Raw genomic sequence first — 23,288 nt, 5'->3', positions numbered from 1 at the left:
AAAGGAACATGGCAGCGATCTCTGTCATGCATTCTACTGCAGCATGTCTTTATTAATTGTCAGCCATGTTTATAGCATGACTTTAGTATTTAACCATTACTTGTAGCATGCCCACTGCCTCTGGCCATCTATTGTGGTACGTCCAGTCACTGAATGTTTTTTGTATATACTGACCATTGTGTTAGGACATTTGGTGATGTTGGGAGTTGCACCATTGCTGTAAGCAATTTCTAGGTAAAAATCTTATCTATCACTAATGGTTTTGTTTTTGCATCTCATCAGGCATAGTTGCATGCCTGATGATGGCATCTTATCAGATTCTCACTGCCATATTTCTGTTGCAAATCAAAATTTCTGCTAAATAGTAGAGATTTTTTTCATGAAACAACTCTCTTTATATTTATACTAAGCAATGACCATTAGCATCCCTTGTGGCTGATTTTTTATAATAAAATAAAGCATAATAAAAATAAAGAATAAAAACAAGCAAACACTTTAAATGCAATATCACATATTTTAGACCCAATTTCATAATTATTATACATTTATTTGTGCATTATTACTGTACGGATTTTAGGGAAGATTCTTAAGAGCCACATTCAGCCATTTAATACCAGAGGAAATGTCACTGTAATGTGTAATGAAATGAAAAATTTCCAATTCAAGGGAGGCTAATGTTAACATTCAATTGTGAAGACAGTTTCTTGTATCCATTCTCTGTCTTCACTTGACACACATTTGTCTGTAATAGATACAATGGTGAAGATTCAGACTGCAAAAGACAAAGCCAAGCAAGCAAATGATACTGCCAACGATGTTCTTGCACGCATCAAAGATCTTAATCTGAATCTCCTGGGGTTGAAACAGAACTATAGTGCACTGAAAGAAGACATAGCTAAAACCAATGCTGTTGTAAAAGATCCAGTTGAAAATGGTAAGTCTTAAATATTTTACTTTTGTATTCAAGTACAGCTACATATCAAGTTTCCAAAAAATGAGAAAAATACATTCTGATTTGCAAGGCTGCAATCCAGACATGTTCTGGCCACTCAAATTTATTTTAACCCCCTTCCCGTCCCCACAGTACAGTTACTTTAGCAACAAATTTAAGTTACTAATAAGTTTAAAAAAAACTGCAGACACATAGAGGTGCCATTTTTTAACAAAAGTCTGTGAAAGGCCCTTACAAAAGGACAGAAAAAAAAATTACAAGATTTAGCTCACATAGATTCTAATTGCTTCGCATAGGAATGGAATGGGAATGTCCAATGAACCAAAATGTGCTTGGTTTAATCATCATGAGTGTTAACCACTTAAGCCCCGGACCATTTTGCAGTTAAAGGACCAGGCCCCTTTTTGTGATTCGGCACTGTGTCGCTTTAACTGACAACTGCGTGGTCGTGCGACGTGGCTCCCAAACAAAATTGGCGTCCTTTTTTTCTCACAAATAGAGCTTTCTTTTGGTGGTATTTGATCACCTCTGCGGTTTTTATTTTTTGCGCTATAAACAAAAATAGAGCGACAATTTTGAAAAAAATTCTATATTTTTTACTTTTTGCTATAATAAATATCCCCCAAAAATATATTAAAAAAACATTTTTTTTCCTCAGTTTAGTCCCGATACGTATTCTTCTACATATTTTTGGTAAAAAAAAATCGCAATAAGCATTTATTGATTGCTTTGCGCAAAAGTTCTAGCGTCTACAAAATAGGGGATAGTTTTATGGCATTTTTATTAATTATTTTTTTTTACTAGTAATGGCGGTGATCAGCGATTTTTATTGTGACTGCTACATTATGGCGGACACGTTGGACAATTTTGACAAATTTTTGGGACCATTGCCATTAATACAGCGATCGGTGCGATTAAAAATGCATTGATTTCTGTAAAAATTTCACTGGCAGTGAATGAGGTTAACACTAGGGGGCAGTGTAGGGGTTAAGTGTGAGTGTGTGTGTGTTTTTTTTACTGTAGGGGGACGTGGCTTGGCGTGAGATGTCACTGATCGTCTTTCCCTATGACAGGGAACAGGCGATCAGTGACAGGCTCACTAGAAAGCAAGCAGAGAGGTTTGTTTACACTTACCTGTCCCCCTTCTTCAGCTCTGTGACCGCGGGACACCGGAGGTGATCGGGTCCGCGGGTCCCGCGGCAACGGTCACGGAGCTCAGGACCGGAACACGAGTGTGCCGCCAGCGGCGCGCGCATGACCCACGGCTGGGCTCTTAAAGGGCAACGTACCTGTACATGCTTGTGCCCAGCTGTGCCATTCTGCCGACGTATATTGGCGTGAGGCGGTCCTTAAGTGGTTAAACTATGAATTTAACTTTCAGTTTAATTTTACAGACAAACACAATCCTTGCTATGCCCAGAAAATCTCTCTAGAACTTACTGAAATCTATGCTTTAGTTAGAAGCACTACACATGTGCAGGCATTTACAAGCGAATTAACCTTTTATTTTTTACAGCAGTCATTAAAAAAAGAGTGATTGATTGCTATAAGTTACACTGCTTTGTACATTCCCATTGGAACGATACAATAAAGATCACCGTCTTAACCCTTACTGGATCAATGTAAAAAAATGAGAGGAATAAACATGTTCACACTCTCTTTCTGCACCTTACTCTGTTTCCTATTAAATCATTTTATAGTCTATATGAAGTCTGTAATTGGAAAACAGGAATATGTAGCAAAGAAATGACTCAGCCTAGAGAAAGGTTGATTTCCCTTCTTGTTTTCAGTCATAATAAGGGAAGAAGCTGGTTTAGGGTGATGTAAAAAAATGTTTTAGAAAAAAAATTGGAATACTTTATAAAATGACAAAGTCCACTATGAAAACAAACATGATCCGCCTAATGACTTTTTCTTACAATACAGTAAGTTTAGGCTTCTAATTCCTTGTTCAAGTTGTAAAAACATGAAGAATTCCCTCAAATGTACAAATGCTGTAAATGTAGTTTCAGGTGGAACAGAATATTATACCATGGGGTCTTCTAGTACCTTATCTTCCACTTTATACCATAATTTGTTAGTTCGCTAGTATTTTTTTTTCTACTTCTAATTAGATGTAAAAAACAATTTGCTGCACCATAACCATATTTAATATTGTCTTTCTGACAAAACATCAACCACCTGTCTATAAACATCCAGCATTATGTATTTTACAAAAGTCCTCTGCTTTGAGAGCCACCACCCAGCACTGAGTGCACCTGGTAACTAAGTTCACCTTTTTTCACCTTTTTTTCCTAATTTCCAGCTGCCCTATGCACTAATATAGCACTGCTTGATTACTTCTGATTTACTTCTTGGTCAGACTTTAGGTCATGACACAGGGAGGAGTCAACCAGCTGATCTACCCTCAGCTGGTCAACTCCTTCCTGTGTCATGATCTGGTCTGACCAGGAAGTAAGACAGAAGTAATGGAGCAGTGTGTTTAAACACTGAGAGTCAGGTAAGCCGGTGTAGAATTGATGGAAAGCTGTTTTATTTTTGCAAAATAAGTACATTAATGCTATGTACGTACATAGGGGAGCTGGAATAAAAAAAGAAAAAAAAAAGAAAGGTGAACTTAGCCTTTAAATCCTAACTGTCACCAACAGCTCGGCTCCGAACTGATGATTAGGAGTCAATCAGTATGATTAACATATTTTCTCTGACATAGTAATCAAATGCAGGTTGGAGGCTTTACTGAAAAAAAACTGTAAAACGGTATCTAGTTTTGGATACATTGGAAAAGGGTTAGCACTTTTGTTAGATTTTTAGTGCTCTTTGAGAATCGACCTCTCTATTTTCCCTGGTGGCCATTATCAGTGGGACTGAATGTAGGGTAAAATCCAAAATTTGGAGTTGTCACCAGAATAGCAACAGAATAGAAATCTTTGAATGGAAATCCTGTTGTATTTGCAAGAGAAGTAGTGAAGGGAAATATCCCAAATTGCACACAGATATAAAAAAATAAAAACACTCCAAAAAACGGACAGGGTGTTAACCCTCATCTCTATCCAAAACAATTTTTTTTCAGCATTATATATACTTTAGATGGGTAATAAACCTACAAATTGGATAGGTGTGTCACCGTTTGCCTGTTGGATGAAGCTGAATCGTATCTTTTTTTGATTTTATGGTTTCTTAAATCCAATGCAGTCATTCATTCTAGCTCAAACTTGATATTAACATATGAAAAAGAGTTTAAATTTGTCCTTATATAGATAGAAATATTCTTACTATATTATCATACAGACAAATTCGAAATATAGAATACATATTAAGTACAGAATGAATAATTCAGTATTCTTTTTATTTTTAAGTTCAATTATTTTAGGAATGTGAAAATGTTTAAACTGTTCTGTGACCTTGAATTACTATTAAAAATGAATACTTTTTAAAATCCTCTTCGCTAATTATCCCACACAAATTGAAAACTTGCCCACCATGAAAGGGGTTCAGGGGTTACATTTCTTTTTTGTGCAAAAGTCAGAGGATTTTTTTTTTTCGTGTTCTCACAAATTTCCAACTTTTTTTTTTTATCTGAACAGACATCTTAGTTAAAAAAAAAAACTGTATGTTGCTTAGTGCAATTGTATTCGGGAATTTTTACCTTTGTCAGCTCAGCAACATAAATGTTTCAGCTGCTTGGATCAGTTAGGGAAAGCCAAAAGCAAATGAAACGATTCATAGTTCACTAATTATTTTAATACGTTTTATCATCTCCCAAAATAGTGGACAACGATTTATGAACTTTGTGCTGACATTAAAATAAATGTAAATCCTACCCGAAACATATTTAGTTTGCTCAAGTGCAAGGAATCAGACAATTGTCATTTTGTTTTACTATAATACTTTTTTTTATCTTTTTTTTTTTTAGTCTATGTTGCATCTAAGTGCTGCTGATCTTTTGTAGCTTCTTGCTGTCTATAGGCATGCACTCTTGCTAAGGCTACATGGCATTTCTCAGGGTGGGTTTCCTGATGATGATAACAGTTGACCATGTTTGCATAGCAGGTATTGAAATGTCCACAGAAGCCAGTGTGACAGGTAACTTGCAGAAGCACAATTGGAAAACAGTGGCAAAGCATTATTATCCAAAAACAGATAGTTCCTGAACAAGGACCCTAATAGTAGCGGTACCTGCTATTGTTCTATTAAAAAAACTGGAGAATGAAAAGTATTACTTATTTACAAATTACAATTTACAAACTACCAAACTACATTGATATGTTAAAGTGTATGCAAACCCCTACCTTGTAAATCAACTCTGAGAGGCAAAACATTACATGTGTGTGTTTGTGTGTGTGTATATATATATATATATATATATATATATATATATATATATATATACAAAACAGGTGAGGTGAACAGCACTTAGGTAATCTCTCAGTGTAACACAATCCGACCATCCCACAGGCCACACAGTGCCTTGAAAAAGTATTCATACCCCTTGAAATTGTCCACATTACGTCAGGTTACAACCAAAAACATAAATGTATTTTATTGGGATTTTATGTGATGGACAAGTGGCACATAATTGAGAAGTGGAAGGAAAATTATAATTTTTTTTTACATTTATATATATATATATATATATATATATATATATATATATATATATATATATATAAATATCTGAAAAGTGTGGCGTGCATTTGTATTTAACCCCCTTACTTTGATAGCCCAAACTAAAATCCAGTGGAACCAATTGCCTTCAGAAGTCACCTAATTAGTAAATAGAGTCCACTTGTGTGTAATTTAATCTCAGTATAAATGCAGCTGTTCTGTGAAACCCTCAGAGGTGTGTTAGACAACCTTGGTGAACAAACAGCATCATCAAGGCCAAGAAACACACCAGACAGGTCAGGGATAAAGTTGTGGAGACGTTTTAAAGCAGGGTTAGGTTATAAAAAAAATATCCCAAGCTTTGAACATCTCACAGAGCACTGTTCAATTCATTATCTGAAAAAGGAAAGAATATGACACAACTGCAAACCTACCAAGACATGGCGGTCCTCCTAAACTGACCGGCTAGGCAAGGAGAGCATTAATCACAGAAACAGCCAAGAGGTCCATGGTAACTCTGGAGGAGCTGCAGAGATCCACAGCTCAGGTGAGAAAATCTGTCCACAGGACAACTATTAGTCATGCACTCTAGAAATCTGCCCTTTATGGAAGAGTGGCAAAAAGAAAGTCATTTTGACAGAAAGCCATAAGAAGTCCCCTTTACAGTTTACCAGAAGCCATGAGGGGGACACAACAAACATGTGGAAGAAGGTGCTCTGGTCAGATGAGACAAAAATTTTACTTGTTGGCCTAAAAGTAAAACACTATGTGTGGCAGAAAACTAACACTGCACATCACCCTGAATACACAACCCCCCCACCGTGAAACATGGTGGTGCCAGCATCATGTTGTGTGGATGCTTTTTTTCCACAGGGACAAGAAAGCTTGTCAAAGGTGATTAGATAGATGGATTGGGCCAATATTTGGCAATCTTCGAGGAGTCTGCAAAAGTATTGAGACTGGGACAGAGGTTCTCCTTCCAGAAGGACAACGACCCTAAAAATATAGCCAGAGCTACAATGAAATGTTTTAGATCAAAGCATATTCATGTGTTAGAATGGTCTGGTCAAAGGCCAGACCTAAATGCAATTAAAAATCTGTGGCAAGACTTGAAAATTGCTGTTCACAGACACTCTCCATCCAATCTGACAGAGCTTGAGCTATTTTGCAAAGACGAATGGGTACTGTCTAGATGTGCAAAGCTAGCAGACATACCCAAAAACATGCAGCTGTATTTGCAGCGAAAGGTGGTTCTACAAAGTATTGGCTCAATTTCACCCCATACTTTTCAGATATTTATTTGTAAAAAAAATCTGAAAACCATTTGTCATGTTCCTTCCACTTCACAATTATATGCCACTTTGTGTTGGTCTATCACATAAAATCAAATAAAATACATTTACGTTTTTGGTGGTAGCATGAAAAAGTTTGGAAAATTTCAATGGCTATGAATACTTTTTTAAGGCACTGTAAATGGCAAAAAGTTAAAAGGATTGCTGCACATAAAATGTATTCAAACAAAACAAAAAACATACAAAAAATGATTAGAAGTATTCCATAATGGCAGTTTCACAGGCTAGCAAATCACTCTCTTCTTCAGATAGGAACTCACAAAGTCTTAAGACACATGTCGATATTTATAGCTGCATAAGTGGCTTAAAGATCTGGGGAAGGAGAAGCAGCAGCATAGAGATCTTCCCATCTTCCCAGTGAACAGCTATGCGGGGGGGGGGGGGGGGGGGGGTGCATGGTCGTGTCAGCAGAAGTCTGATCATTGGAAGACAGGCAGGCTGTGAAAAGCAGACACAGCCAGAAAACTGACCTGGGATGGATATGCTCTCATGCCTAATGTGGTCAGTTTAAAATAGAAAAGCAGGAGGACTGTCAGCACCACCAGGTATTTCACACAAGAGAGGCAATACAAAGAGAACAGGATACTTTTTAACACAAGTACATGGTGCAACAGACACATATCAGGACTATTAAATGTTGGAGTAACATACTCTTTAAAGCTTATCTGATATTTGAGTGTTTGGAGTTGCATTAACTTTATCAATGCAAAAAATAATGAATTAAAATGTATGAAATCACAATAAATGAAACCCTACATATGCTTTAACTTGTTATTGTAGTTTATAAAGATATTTAAAAAAAAATTAATCTGCAGATTTCATTTTAAAATACCCGGTAATCCTGTCATGAAGTCTTTGTTCATTGCATTATCATTTGTAGATGACAGTGCTCTGTTTTTGTCTCCCAACTACATTCCTGTATTGTTACCTTGTTACATTTATTTCTGGTGTTTACTACAAGTGGCCATTTCAACACAGATCATGCAGACATGGTCCACTGTGGTCACCTTCAGAAAATCTGCCATGAAAGCAGCCATCATTGGAGTGCAGGTATGTAGACAGGAAGTGGATGCAAAGATGCTGGATGAGATTACCATCACTAAGATGCAATGAAGGGTGAATAAAACAAGTAAATGTCATTCAGTTAGTTGTGCATTTATATTAGAGGAACCTACGTATATATCAAGAGTTAGGCTATTCTTTCCCACCCTTCTCCCATATCACACAACAAATGAAATAGCAATCTGTACCTTTTTGCTGGCCTTTTATATGGGGTGGTGTCCATGTAGGCAAGCTGCTTCCTGGATCAGAGACCATTCTAGGCATTATTGGAAGGCCTTTCAATGTTGCAAAAAATGTTCACATGGTTGAAAAATTGTGACAACTGTTGTAACACAAGTCATACTTTATCCATAATCATTCATCTCTGGTGAAAGGATACATTTATTGCGAATTGCAGTTTATGCAGGTATATTAGCTTATTTCTTGTTATGCCGCGTACACATGGTCGGAATTTCAACCAGCAAAAGACCGATGAGAGCTTTTCGTCACAAAATGCGACCATGTGTATGCTCCATCGGAATTTTGCTGGCCGAATTTCCGCCAGCAAAAGATTGAGAGCAGGTTTTCAATTTTTCAGACGGAAAACGTTTCTATCGGAAATTCTGATCGTGTGTATGCAATTCCAAAGAGCAAAACTCACACATGCTCAGATTCAACTACGAGACGGAAGCTATTGGCTACTGGCTATTGAACTTCCTTTTTCTAGTCCCGTCGTACGTGTTGTACATCACCGCATTCTTGAGTATCGGAATTTTGCGTGACCGTGTGTATACAAGACAGCTTGAGCGAAATCCCATCATAATTCCATCGGGAAAACCATCAGGGTTTTTTCCGACCAAAATTCCGATCGTGTGTACGGGGCATTAGAACGTGTTCGGTTTTATTGGTGTCCATGTGCCCTTTGTGATAATTCCCATCGATTTTTGAAAGCATATCTTCTGAATGAGAATACAGACAGCAAATTTAACTTCAAAGAAAGCCTAAGCCTTCAGTGTACTATAAAAATGTTGTTTTTAATTGCTGTTTTGATCTCCTATCTCATGTCAAAGAAAGTAAGGAGTAAAAGAAACTGGTACCAAAACAATGCAACAAAGAGTCTAACCCTTTCCCACTCAATCCAAAATATACCATAAGTAAAAGCGTGATGTTAAAGTATAAGTGAACCCTCACCTTTTATAACAACCCATTCTGTTTAAAATAGAAATGAAAAGCAAAACATTTGTGTATACATATAAAAAAATATATATTTCCATTTATTTTCCTTTTTTATTAGTGACCACATACCCTCTGTTCTCAGCTGCATAAGGAGCTCAGAGGAGGAGAAACAGCACCACACTTGTCTTCCCAGTAAATGGCTGTGGGGGGGGGGGGCAAGTCTAATCATTGGAGGAAAACAGCACAGCCAGAAAACTGATCATGCTGCACCCTCATGCCTAGTTTGGTCAGTTTTTAATAGAAAAGCAGAGGGACTGTCAGGAACACCAGGTATTTCACAGAAAGGAAGCGATACTAACAGCATACTTTTTTTTTTACATAACTACCTGGTACAGCAGGCATGTATCGGGAATGTGAAATATTGTGTAACATATTCTTTAAAAACTTCAATACTGGGCACTTTCACTCCCTTTCTGCCCAGGCCAATTTTTAGCTTTCAGTGTTGTCAGAATTCGAGTGACAATTGCATGGTCATGCAATGCTGTACCCAAATTAAATATTTATATATGTTTTGTGACAGATAGAGCTTTCTTTCGGTGGTATTTAATTACCACTGGGCTTGTTTGTTTTTTTGCTAAAAACATGAAAAAACACAAAACAGTTTGAAAAAAAAAAGCTTTTCTTTTTTTCTGCTAGAACATTTTGTAAATAACAAATTTTATTCTCCACCGATGTGCGCTGATGAGGCTGTACTGATGGGTACTAATAAGCTGCACTATTGGGGACTGATGAGGCGGCACTGATGAGACAGAACTGAAGGGCACTGATGAGGAGGCACTAATATGCAGCATTGATGGGCAGTGATAGGTGGCACTGATATACAGCACTGGGCACTGATAGGCACCAAGAGGTGGCACAGATATGCGACACTGATGGGCAGCTCTTATTGGCAGCACTGATGGGCACTAATTGGCATTACTGATGGTAACTGATTGGCATCACTGATGGGGAATGATAGGCATCGCTGATTGGGACTGATTGGTATCGCTTGCTGGGGACTGACTGGTATCACTGCTGGGCACTGTTGGGACTGCACTGATAATCAGGGAACTGATAATCAGTTCCCTGTTTATCTGTGCAGGTCTCCCCTGTGAGGAAATGCCACTGAATGACTCTCCCCTCCTCACACTCTGTCAGTTTGAAGAGAGGAAAGCTGATAACTGGCATTTCCCTGTTTACAAGTGATCAGCTGTGACTGGACAGAGCTGATCACATGGGTAAAGAGCCTCGTCATCAGCTCTATACTGTCCCAAGGTCACAGCGCGTTGCCGATCACAAGCGTGTCGAGAGTGGGATGACGTTATCCCAGAACAAGAGAGCCACATTGCACCTGTCATTTTACTATATGGCGAGCGGGAGGTGGTTAAGCGGTAACGTTTTTTAGATTGTAGCAGCAAAGGAAGTTGAAGTTCAAGCATGTGTACAGAACAGGAAAACCCAATCATTTTTAATATATATATATATATATATATATATATATATATATATATATATATATATATATGCATATATATTTGTTTTCTACTGAGAAACTGAGCAAAAAACTGCCAATTTTTCAACCAAAAATTATTTATTTAGAATATAAAAAATCTTTTGACACATTGTGGTGGCTGTACCTCAAATCAGCCACATTTTCATATAATATTAATAATGAAATACTGTAATTTTCTCTATCTTATGTTTTTTCCATCGAATGGGCAAATTATAACAATGCATGTAGTGCTGAACCCCTACTACTGGACACTCCCTCAATAGTGCAGAGGCTACCAGTCACACTGACAATTAAAGTTCAGTCTAGGGGACGTGTTTTTAGTATTTATTGCTCAAAACTTTATCAAGAGAGGGGTTTAGGGTCAAAGGATATTCCAAAATGACTAGCAGCACCAGCAAACAAACTAGCTTCTCTCTAGTCTTTCAAAATCAGCTTCTATGCTTAGGATGTTGGTGTATCTAAGGCCCCAAAGCTGTAGACCACAGGGAAATCTTTAGCAACCACCAGTTACATTTCTACACAACTGTCAGTCCCCACTAACATCCTTAATTGGAGTGTCCTTGAAGCTATCTGCCACTCACTCTCCTTCTGTAGATCCTCAAAGAGGAAGCCTACAAAGTCCTCCTTCAGACCTGGCCTCTGAAACAGTGTCCTTCAGTAGGTATGCCCTTTTAAGCTGTCCATCTTTGTCTCTTAGTGCAGCAAATGCTGAGGATCAAATGGAGATATCATGTCTTAGTGATCCTTCTCTTAGGCCCCTTTCACACTGGGGCGGTTTTCAGGTGTTACAGCGCTAAAAATAGCGCCTGTGTAGCGCCTGAAAAAACCGGCCCCTTTCACTCCAGTGTGGAAGCCGGAGGGCTTTCACGCTGGAGTGGTGTGCTGGCAGGACGGTAAAAAAAGTCCTGCTAGCCGCATCTTTGGAGCGGTGAAGGAGCGGTGTATTCACCGCTCCTAAACCGCTCCTACCCATTGAAATCAATGGGACAGTGCGGCAATACCGGCGGCAAAGCGCCGCTGCAGCCGCGCTTTGCGGGCGGTTTTAACCCTTTTTCGGCCACTAGCGGGGGTTAAAACCACCCCGCTAGCACCCGCAGACCGCAGCTAAAATGACGGTAAAGCGCCGCTAAAAATAGTGGCGCTTTACCGCCGACGGCCACACCGCCCCAGTGTGAAAGGTGCCTTATTGCAAGCAACCCCAGGAGTACTGCATCTCTCCCTGACAAGGAAAAGATCTGCCCAGGGCTCCTACACATTTATCATCTCCCAAGCCAACTTCTGGGTGCTCCTTTTTAGAAATTGGCCAGGGTATGATATATTCAGCTGATCATTTGAATCTCCCTCCCCCTGGAAGCTTCTTCAAGAGGCAGGAGGGAAACAAACTCTCAGCTCAAGAACCCCAAGAAGACCAAACCTGCCAACAACCTCTCCGCTCGCTACAGTGGAGCCAATAACTGAATTTATCTAATAGCCTAACTGGGAACAACCACTCCACTCACTCTAGTGGAGCCAATGACTAATCTTACCTAACAGTCTAAATGGTAACTATGCTACATATACATATAGTAAAACTCAAAGGAACATCAGAAAGCATCTAGTATAAAGTGGTAACAAAAAAGATGTTTCTGCCATACGCTGTGACTTGGTCAACTGCACTTTCCAGACCAGGTAGAAACAAAAATAGAAGATAAAAATGTACCTAGCAAAAAATAGAGGAGCTTATTTTAGTGTGTTTGCAAATGTGTACCAGCATTGTAGCAAAGCATCATTAAAAGCAAGTAGATATTAAAAAGAAAAAATGTTGTTTCATTATAAAAAAGGCATCTCAAATTCCAAATAGTTGTTATTTTATTTCTGTTAGATCTGAGAAGCACATTAAGTTGACTATATTACATGCATGATGCTGGAACAGCAAGGGCTGCATTTGATGACTTCCCTTACTATTTATAATGCAATAGAGCAATCTACTTAGTGAAAGTCTGACTCAAAAACTAACAATTTTACCAGCAGGGGGTGGACTTGTTTTTACACAACACCAGAGATTCATCTGCAAGGAAAAATCTTTGCAGCTCCCAATAACTAACAAAGTCAGTGGTAAAAAAATGTTTTGCTTAGAAAAGAAATCAGAATGTCTTTGTATATTCATTTTTTGAAAATTAAAAATGAAGATACCTAGAGCCCTGGTTCCCATTACAGCGATTTGGCATGCGAATGCCAAATCGGCGGCTATTGCCAATAGCAACGTCCGAATCGGTGCGATGACGCATTTGGTTTTATATTGTGGGCTTGTAATTCTTAGGAATAACTAATTTAAATTTGTCCAAACAAGAGTCTAGTAGACACCCTGGGTATGATAAAGTTTGAAACATGAAATTATAATATAATAAATAACTATAAATAATTATAACAAATAATAATAAAATGTATTCAATAATGTAATCAAATAAAAAAAAACATTGAAATTTGCTCAGTTGCAGAATTGTAGCTGTTATTACTTTCAGTGTTTGATGACGAATTTCCCCACGAATACTTATCGCTCAATTCTGGAAGTGATTCAAATTTATTATCGCTGTTTTCTAACTGGTTTAATACCGCTTTTGATGTAAAGGGACACTTTTTGGTTGCCATGGACATTCTCAAGTTTACAGGCAGAAAGAACAGTATATATATAATTTAAAAGCGCATGCAGAGCACTGGACAAAGCATTAGGGACAAAAGGGATGTGAAATAATGTGATACAGTAATGTAATCTGTAAGATAACAGTGTACTGTATGTGTTTTTCGTTTTTTTACTTTGGCACCGGGCTCCGCCCCTTTGCATGGCGACCATCACAGGGGACGGAGCCCGCCGCAGTGATAGATTGAGCGGAGGACAAAGCTTGCACACACAGCTGGGAGACATCGCAGGATCCTGGAGATGAGGTAAGTAACTTTGCCTGGATCCTGCGATGCAATCCCAAGTGTGGCTCGAGGTTACCGCTTTTGGTAATGAAAATTCGCCCCAAACCACACTCGGGATTACCACCAGGGAGGTTAATAGTTTTTTTCCCAGAATGTCCAGAGTTGCAATTTCCCTAACAAGAGGTCTAAAGTTTTCCACTATTTTAACTCACATAAAGTGGATATTATATTTTATTTTTCAGGAGATCAGATTTTCTTTTAGCTCTTAACTGAAATTTCTCAGCAAACACTATCTTATGTTCTTTACAACTAGCACTCAGGATAGGATTAGGGGTTGTCTTATAGCGTTTAAGCATAATCTTTCTATTGTTTGCACTTGGGACATTGCTGCCTCTACAGGCAAATACACTATATTACCAAAAGTATTGGGACACTTGCCTTTACACGCACGTGAACTGTAATTGCATCCCCGTCTTAGTCTATAGGGCTCAATATTGAGTTGGTCCCACCCTTTGCAGTTATAACAGCTTCAACTCTTCTGGGAAGGCTGTTCACAGGGTTTAGCAGTGTGCCTATGGGAATGTTTGACCGTTCCTCCACAATTGCATTTGTGAGGTCAGGCACTGATAAGGACGAGAAGGCCTGTCCCGCAGTCTGTGCTCTAATTCATCCCAAAGGTGTTTTATTGGGTTAAGGTCAGGACTCTGTGCAGGCCAGTCATGTTCTTTCACCCCAAACTCTCTCATCCATGTCATTATAAACCTTGTTTTTGCACTGGTGTGCAGTCATGTTAGAACAGAAAGGGGCCATCCCCAAACTGTTCCCACAAAGTTGGGAGCATGAAATTGTCCAAAATGTCTTGGTATGCTGATGTCTTAAGAGTTCCCTTCACTGGATCTAAGGGGCCAAGCCCAACCCCCTAAAAAACAACCCCACATCATAACCCCCCTCCACCAAATGATTTGGACCAGTGCACAAAGCAAAGTCCATAAAGACATGAATGAGCGAGTTTGGGGTGGAGGAACTTGACTGGCCTGCACAGAGTCCTGACCTCAACCCGATAGAACACCTTTGGGATGAGTTAGAGCGGAGACTGCAAGCCAGACCTTCTCGTCCACATCAGCGTCTGACCTTACAAATGCGCTTCAGGAAGAATGGTTAAACATTCCCATAGACACACTCCTGAACCTTGTGGACAGCCTTCCTAGAATAATTGAAGCTGTTGTACCTGCAAAGAGTGGGCCAACTTAATATTGAACCCTATGGACTAAGACTGGGCTGCCATTAAAGTTCATGTGCATATAAAGGCAGGTGTCCCAACATTTTTGGTAAAATAGTGTATATTTTCTTACAGGGTCAGTTATATGATATGGAAATTACATGGTAACAAATTATGCCCCCAATAATTTTCAGAGCAAGTTCTTCTTTCATCTTCTCAATGTGGAATGCTGCTAGTGATGAAGATTTTAATCTGGTTCTCGACCCCAGGCTTGATCACCAACACTGACCTGTAGGTGCCTCTATACTTCCACAGATCCTCAGATGTGTACTATCCAAACTCTACACCTTACGGATACCTAGTCAGTGTTGCTCTATCATACCAAGGAGTTAATAGCTTTATAGCCCTCGTTTACGGTTTCTTTGCAGGGACCACATATGTATGCCACTGCAACAGAAAACTTAATTTTACAAAGTTAATATTTTCATTTAAACCTGGTCAGATCACAACCCCCTCATTCTAAACCACAGGTTGCCTTGATGTGATAACCCCACTTTTAAATTGAGGTTGATTGAATGACGATTCACAACCCCAGACACATCCCTTCAAATCCAAACTGACCTACACAATTTCTTTTGTGAAAAAGTGAATAAGGAAATGCTCAAACACAATTTTCTCCCAATAGCCACTCGCAATAGAAATTGCATGAAAGTAAGAATAAATCTTTATTGATTTTTGTGGAAAGGCAGTGGAAATCTAAATGATTTCTTCCCAGAACTTGCAATAAATAAATCACCAGGCTAAACGTTTTACTCACAGCAAGAGCTGGTCCAAATATAAACAGTATTTATGTGCTAACAAACCTGGTCCAATACTGTCCAAAAAACTCAAATTCTTCATGAATTTCTTCATCCCCCATCAGATTGCATACCACTGACCCTTCCAAAATAGTCCCCATCAGGGCCGGGACAAGGGGTGGGCACGAGGGGGCCGGTGCCCTGGGCACTGTGGTGTCATGTGAGCTGGAGGGGCACCTCAAGGAAATTAAGGGGGAGGGGATTTGTGTTGGGAGGACAAATTTGGGGGGCAGCAGGGGAAAATAATTGTTCCAGGAGGAGAAAGGGTTCTAAGAGTGGTGATTCGTGTTGGAAGGGGGATGGGAGAAGAGGACTTGTTACTGTTAGTAAGGTTGAATAAAGACACCAGTCCATCCAGTTCAACCTGAGTGAGTTTCTACAATTGTCCCTATCCCTGTACATTGCACACTCACATCGGTCCCTACCCTCAAGGAGCCCATAATCCAAAGTCCCCATTCATATACTAGGGCCAATTTTGGACAGAAGCCAATTAACCTACCTGCATGTCTTTGGAGTGTGGGAGGAAACCGGAGTACCCGGAGAAAACCCACAGAGGCACAGGGAGAACATGCAAACTCCCGGCTGGTAGGGTCGTGGTTGGGATTCCAACCAGCAACCCTTCTTACTGCTAGTCAAGAGTGCTAACCACTACACCACTTGAGTATTGGAGATCATTTGTACTAAGAGGGGGGATGGAGTGGAGGATTTGGGCTAGGAGAGGTGATTTTTTGGGGGGGTGTGCATTTTTGGTGGGGGAATTTGCGGGATGGAGGGGGCAAAAATTTGTGCTGGGAGGGGGGATTTCAGCAGGGAGGTTGATTTGTATTGGAATTAGGATTCATGTTTAGGAGGTAACCATGCAGATTAGTGGCATTTTTTGTTTGTTGGGGGGGAGGGGGATTTTTGATGACACATAATTCTCATACTACTTGGGGGGCGCTGTTTGGGATATTCGCCCTGGGCTCTAGGTGACCTTGTCCCAGCACTGGTCCCCATAATTGCAAGTTTTATCACTTCATTTCACAACCAACTATCCACTATTCCTTAAGGCAAAGGAACCTACCGAGAAAGGTTTAACTCTTTTTACTAGCCATTTTTGCTGACCACCTTACTTATATGTATAGCCTGTGAGCAAGTGCTTATTACAAGATCATGGCCACATCTGCAGTCACGACCTTGGTATTGTTTTTTTTTTGCAGCCAGCAGTTAGCTGTTTTGTAAAAGTTTTGGCTGGAGAAGGGCTTCACCATTATTCACGAGTGAAAAAAGCAAACTTTTTTTAAATATTCAGGTTGCACTGCACTTTTTCTACTAGAAATTCTATTTGGGTGTGGAAAGTGTCCAGCAGCAACCAGTTGATTTGTATATACTTCATTTAAAATTTTTAGGACTAATTAGTCATTTTGGATTTTTTAATTTCTACCTAAAGTAGCATAGGGGTATCCTTATATAATTGCAAAAGCACTAGCAAATTAACTGAGGTTTTGATGTGGTGTGCAAAAAGTGTTTGCTGTGCATGCCCTTTAAGGAATGTCTTTTCAAACCTGCCTATGACACTTTCATCAAGGATGTCACTGGGGGGTAAGATTACCCATCTACGCCAGCAGAAGAAATCTAGGCCTCAAACTGGTAAAATCTCACCCCGCTCTGAGGCCAAAAATAGTTATTTTACGTACTCCCAGGCTCATCCTTTAGGGCCATAGCCAAGCCAGGAGCCCAATTCAACAGATAACTCTGAGCCCCTAAACCTGCATACAATTTATATTCAGTAAGAAGGGATACCCCCTTTTCATTGCTGATACCTAGACAGACAGCATCTCAGGTGCCTGAATATGGGAGCTGATTTGCAGGGGCTACAAAATGATCCCCACCCACTTTCTGGTTCATGACAACCAACCTTGTGACTGCACAGATTTACAAACCTCTATGCAGCCCTTGCAGGTCTTCTGGATCTAGCAGTTATTGCCTCAGTTCCTGTGGTGGAAAGGTTTCAATAATTTTAACCCTAACACAGTTCCTTGTCTGCCGTTTACATCTAAGGCAAGAAAAGCTGGCAGATAGACTCACTCAGCCAGCAGTTACTGGACCCAGTACAACCAGAAGTCTTGTCACAGGTGGGGGAACATCAAATGTGTACCTCCTGGTATTTAGGTTCAATAACAAAAGGCATAGGTTCATATCCAAATACAGCGATCCTCTAGCAGAAGCAGTAGATGGGGGTGTCTTGGGACCATTAGAAACCTGATCTATGTCTTTCCTCCTCAAACACTTCTTCCTCGTCTACTCCACAGACTCAAGATGAAGGGCATTCTAGTGATACTAAACGCTGGACTGGCCCAGGTAGATGTTGTAATATAACCTGATCAGATTCCTGGCAAATGTTCCCGAGGCTCTTCCAGATCACCCAGATCTTCCATCTCAAGGACTATTTTACCACCCGCCTTAAAAATCCCTGGATTTAACTGCAAAGCTCTTGGAGCCCAGGTCTTGAAGGATGGGGGCATCTCTGAATCAGTGATTCATTTGATGATCGCAAAAATAGCAAGTCAGCTTCTCTCAAATTCTACCATCACACATGGTAGGCATACTTTGCTTGGCATGAGAAAATTCTCTGTAGGACAAATCCTGACCTGTTTGCAACCAGGCTTGGATCAGTATTTGGCCCAGCATACTATCAAGGGTTAAATCTTGACACTTGCAAATCTATTCCATAGACTGCTAGTGCATTCTTAAATCAATCACCGGCTGCAACTAATAGGGTCCAATCGATGCGCAATGTATTCTGAGAGTGACAAATCCAGCTGTCAGAATACAATGTGCTGACGGGGGGATTCCTCCATCTACCTCATTTTTGACGATGGAAAAATATTTTTTCTTTTTTTTTTTTTCAGCTCACTGGCTGAACAAGAAAGATGAATTGTTTATGGCCAGTACTAACTCTTTAAGTGAATCATGAATGTAAATTGAACCTCACACTGTGGAAGCAGGAGCTTTGCCTGATTTGTTCAGTAGTTTACTAAGCACACATCACACCAAGATAAAATGTAGGGACAGTTCTGAGTTCCAAAATATCTTTTGAAATAGAGAGAAACATCAGAACATTGATTTATATCCCATCAGAACATTTTCCCACAAGACCCTAAAGCAGAAGCATATTAGTGACCGTGTACTCTGAGATGTGGTTTATTGTGCAATAATGACACTGCATTCTCAAAATTGCTCCTGAAGATTTCTTGATAAAAAAACAGGATGTTATGTTTTACAATAAGGAGAAAAAAAAATAGAGGCTGTGTCTTAAACTATGGGGTTTTGTTTGTGAAAATATTTTTTTTAATCTTTTTTTTATTATTATTATTCAGTTTGTCTAAACAAGTATGGAGACAAAGCATGTTTCACACAACAAAGTAACAGCACATTAATGCTATATCTATTTGTATCAAATGTCACAATTTTCCCTGTGCTAGAAGTAATAATAACAGATAACAGTACCATGACAGAACATAATATGTTTTCAGAGAAAACCTTTTTTACACCAATTGGACGCATCTTTTTCAATATCCTGGATATTTTCTTGCTTTACCGTCTGCCTTTATTTTTTGCAAATAATGCTCATTTCAGCAATTTGTTTCAATGACACTCTCATTATAGGGATTTTTGGTTGTTTCTAGTTGTGTTTTTTTTCTGAGTGATTATCCTCTATTTTAATTACATTGGGTAGCTTTAATTATCGGTGAACAGATTGTTATAGGATGAGAAATAGAGTTTAATGGAAATGCATTTAGATTTTCCTAGTAAATAAACAGGGTGATTTTCAGGACATTGGAGGTCAATTATACTGACCTAAATAACGTTTAGGTATACGTTTTTTGTTTTGTTTTTTTGTTTTTTTTTAATTTGAAAGTATTAAAAAATACCTATTTATAACATAACACAAGTACTTTGGGGTTAAGTATAAAAAAAAGCAACATAGCAGCCATTACTATAACTTTTGATATCAGAGCAAGCTGTATGGATTTTACAGCATTAGTACAATTCTGTTAAGCAGGGAATTGTAACCACTTAAAGACCGCCTACCGCATATATACTGCAGCAGGGTGGCTCTATTGTGCAAAATCACATACCTGTATGTTATTTCGTGCAATAGATACTGTGAGCACACGCGCGTGCCCATTGGACAGAGGGGGAGCCAGGTATGGCTGACCCGATGTCCGCTGGCCCCCCCACAATCATTTTAATGTGTGCATGACGTCACTTCAGCTGATCAGCAAATTAGCTTGAGCGCCCTTCTGTTCTGCGCATGCGTGGGCCCTTTTCGATGGAGGGCAGTAATCGATAAAACGCAGTATCGCAAAAAATGGCCGAGTCATTAAGGGGTTAAAACCTTCTGGGGCTGATGTTGTTAATTAATGGATTATAGGGAGTAGGGAATGTTGGGAGTAAAAAATAAGTGGCATTTGCACATGGGTCGTATACCCCTAACCACATATTGGATACCCACTTGTGTGGAATTTTCCTTATCCCTGGTGCATTTGATTGTAAGTGTAACCAGGAAAAGAAAACAGACATATATAGAGGAGTAGCTGGAACCAAATATTTTTTTAGTATTTTTGGACAGAATGTGGAAGAATTATAACATCTGTCATGTTGTATTACTGCCAGTGTCCCCATTGGAAAAAAACACCCTCCCGATTTGTCCTGGTGACCATTGTCACTGAGAATAAAAGTAAGGGAAAATGCAAAATGCAAAAGTTCTCACCAGAACAGGAATATACTGTAGGGGAAACCAATGGGGATACTTTTTGATAACAAATATCTGAGAAGATACTTGTCCTCTCTCTCCCTATTGTGTCCCCAGGACAGGAAGGGACATCTCTTTATTTAGACAATGGTGGCCCAAAAAATGTATACTTTTCAGGGATTATAGATTATAAGTGTAATATAAAATTGACAATGTAGCTATACTCTTTAACCACTTGACCACCGGGCACTTAAACACCCTTAATAACCAGACCAATTTTCAGCTTTTGGTGCTCTCACATTTTGAATGACAATTACTCAGTCATGCAACACTGGACCTATATGAAATTTTTGTCCTTCTTTTCACACAAATAGAGCTTTCTTTTGGTGGTATTTAATCACCTCTCAGTTTTTTATTTTTTGTGCTATAAAAGAAAAAAGACCGAAAATTCTGCGATAAAATGAATTTTTCTTCGTTTCTGTTATAAAATTTTGCAGATTAGTAGTTTTTTCGTCATAAATTTTGGCCAAAATTTATACTACTACATATCTTTGGTAAAAATAAGTACAAATTGGTGGATATTATTTGGTCTTTGTGAAAGTTATAGAGTCCACAAACTATGGTGCCAATATCTGAAAATTGATCACACCTGAAGTACTGACGGCCTATTTCAATTCTTGAGACCCTAACATGCCAGAAAAGTACAAATACCCCCCAAATGACCCCTTTTTGGAAAGAAGACATTCCAATGTATTTAGTAAGAGGCATGATGAGTTTTTTGAAGTTGTAATTTTTTCCCACAATTCTTTGCAAAATGAAGATTTTTTTGCCTTTTTTTTCCACAAAATTGTCATATTATCAGGTTATTTCTCACACACAGCATATGCATACCACAAATTACACCCCAAAACACATTCTGCTATTACTCCCGAGTACGGCGATACCACATGTGTGAGACTTTTACACAGTGTGGCCACATACAGAGGCCCAAAATGCAGGGAGCGCCATCAGGCGTTCTGGAGCACCCAGGACAATTCTGACATTTCTCTCCTACATGTAAAAATCATCATTTATTTGCTAGAAAATTACAGAGAACCCCAAAACATTATATATTTTTTTTTTAGCAAAGACCCTGGAGAATACAATGGTGGTCGTTGCAAATTTTTATCTCACACGGTATTTGCGCAGCAACTTTTCTAACGCGTTTTTTGGGGGGAAAAAACAGTTTTGTGCTTAAAAAAAACAAAAAAAACAGTAAAGTTAGCCAAATTTTGCATAAAGTGAAAGATGAAGTTATGCTGAGTAAATAGATATCAAACATGTCACTCTTCAAAATTGCACATGCCCGTGGAATGGCGCCAAATGTCGCTACTTAAAAAATCCCCATAGGCGACGCTTAAAATTTTTTTTTACTGGTTACATGTTTTGAGTTGCAGAGGAGGTCTAGGGCTAGAATTATTGCTCTCGCTCTAACGTTTGCGGCGATACTTCACATGTTTGGTTTGAACACCATTTTCATATGTGGGCGGGGCTTACGTATGCGTTCGCTTCTGCATGCGAGCACATGGGGACAGGGGCGCTTTAAAAATTTTTTATTTTTTTTATTGTTCATTTTACTTTATTTATTTTAGTTTGACATTTTTTTCCCCCAAAATAAATTTTTGATCACTTTTATTCCTATTACAAGGAATGTAAACATCCCTTGTAATAGGAATATGGGGAGACAGGTCCTCTTTACAGTGAAATCTGGGGGTCAATATGACCCCACATCTCACCTCTAGGCTGGGAAGCCTGAAATAAAAAAAAAAGATTCTGGCTTTGATCGTACTGGCGAGTTGATAGAAGCACCGGAGGGCGGTGAGGGGTGGGGGGGCGTCTATGGCTGGGTATTGCAGGGTATCACTGAGTATGGCTGGGTATCTCCGAGTATGGCTGGGTATGGCAATTTATGGCGGGGTATTTGCGGGGTATTGGCGGGTATTGCAGAGTATTGGGGGGTATTGCAGAGTATTGGGGGGTACTGCAGAATAATGGCAGGGTACTGCAGAGTATTGGGGGGTACTGCAGAGTAATGGCAGGGTACTGCAGAGTAATGGCAGGGTACTGCAGAGTATTGGGGGGTACTGCAGAGTAATGGCAGGGTACTGCAGAGTATTGGGGGGTACTGCAAAGTAATGGCAGGGTACTGCAGAGTATTGGGGGGTACTGCAGAGTAATGGCAGGGTACTGCAGAGTATTGGGGGGTACTGCAGAGTATTGGGGGGTACTGCAGAGTAATGGCGGGGTACTGCAGAGTAATGGCGGGTACTGCAGAGTACTGGGGGGTACTGCAGTGTATTGAGGGGTACTTCAGAGTAATGGCAGGGTACTGCAGAGTAATGGGGGGGTACTGCAGAGTAATGGCAGGGTACTGCAGAGTATTGCAGGGTATTGCAGAGTATTGGCAGGGAATTGAGGGGTTAAATTCGGTGAGCAGCGATGTGGGCACTGCATAACATGACGCCGGTTTGTTTACAAGTGATCACTCCGTCATTTGACGGAGCGATCACGTGGTAAACGGCCGCGACGAGCGGCCGTTTACCGTGATCCAGTGGACCCGGCGGTCACGGATGATCTCGTGTGTGCGCCCCAGGGGGCGCGCAAGAGCAGAATTCTGGGAGGCCGTTAATTAACGGCCTCTCAGAGTTAAACAACCGCCCTGAAGCCGATAATCGGCAATGGGCGGTTGTTAAGTGGTTAATTACACTTTAATAAGAATAAGAATAATAATAATAATAATTAATGGCATTCCTAAACTTTTGGATCAATCATCCACTTTTGGTTTAATGTAGCCCAAGTCCCAGAAGGTTTGAAAACTTTTTTCATTAGCAGTTGAGCAGACCATAAAATGAATGT

The 23,288-nt window shown here is 39.6% G+C and overlaps 1 protein-coding gene across 6 annotated transcripts in view; it reads left to right on the top strand.

Moving 5' to 3' along the window:
* LAMA2 (laminin subunit alpha 2) overlaps positions 1-23,288 on the top strand; it is a 1,237,914-nt gene that overhangs the window by 1,074,127 nt on the left and 140,499 nt on the right. For all 6 annotated transcript variants that reach the window (XM_077486899.1, XM_077486900.1, XM_077486895.1 and 3 more), the window contains one exon: positions 752-934. In XM_077486899.1, the coding sequence (XP_077343025.1) occupies positions 752-934 (183 nt within the window). The remainder of the gene's footprint in view (positions 1-751; positions 935-23,288) is intronic.

The sequence above is a fragment of the Lithobates pipiens genome, unplaced genomic scaffold (genome assembly GCF_037356315.1).
Source record: "Lithobates pipiens isolate NorthernLeopardFrog02 unplaced genomic scaffold, aLitPip1_a1.2 Scaffold_18, whole genome shotgun sequence".
Taxonomy (NCBI): Eukaryota; Metazoa; Chordata; class Amphibia; order Anura; family Ranidae; genus Lithobates; species Lithobates pipiens.
This window is presented reverse-complemented; position numbering and strand designations above follow the sequence as displayed.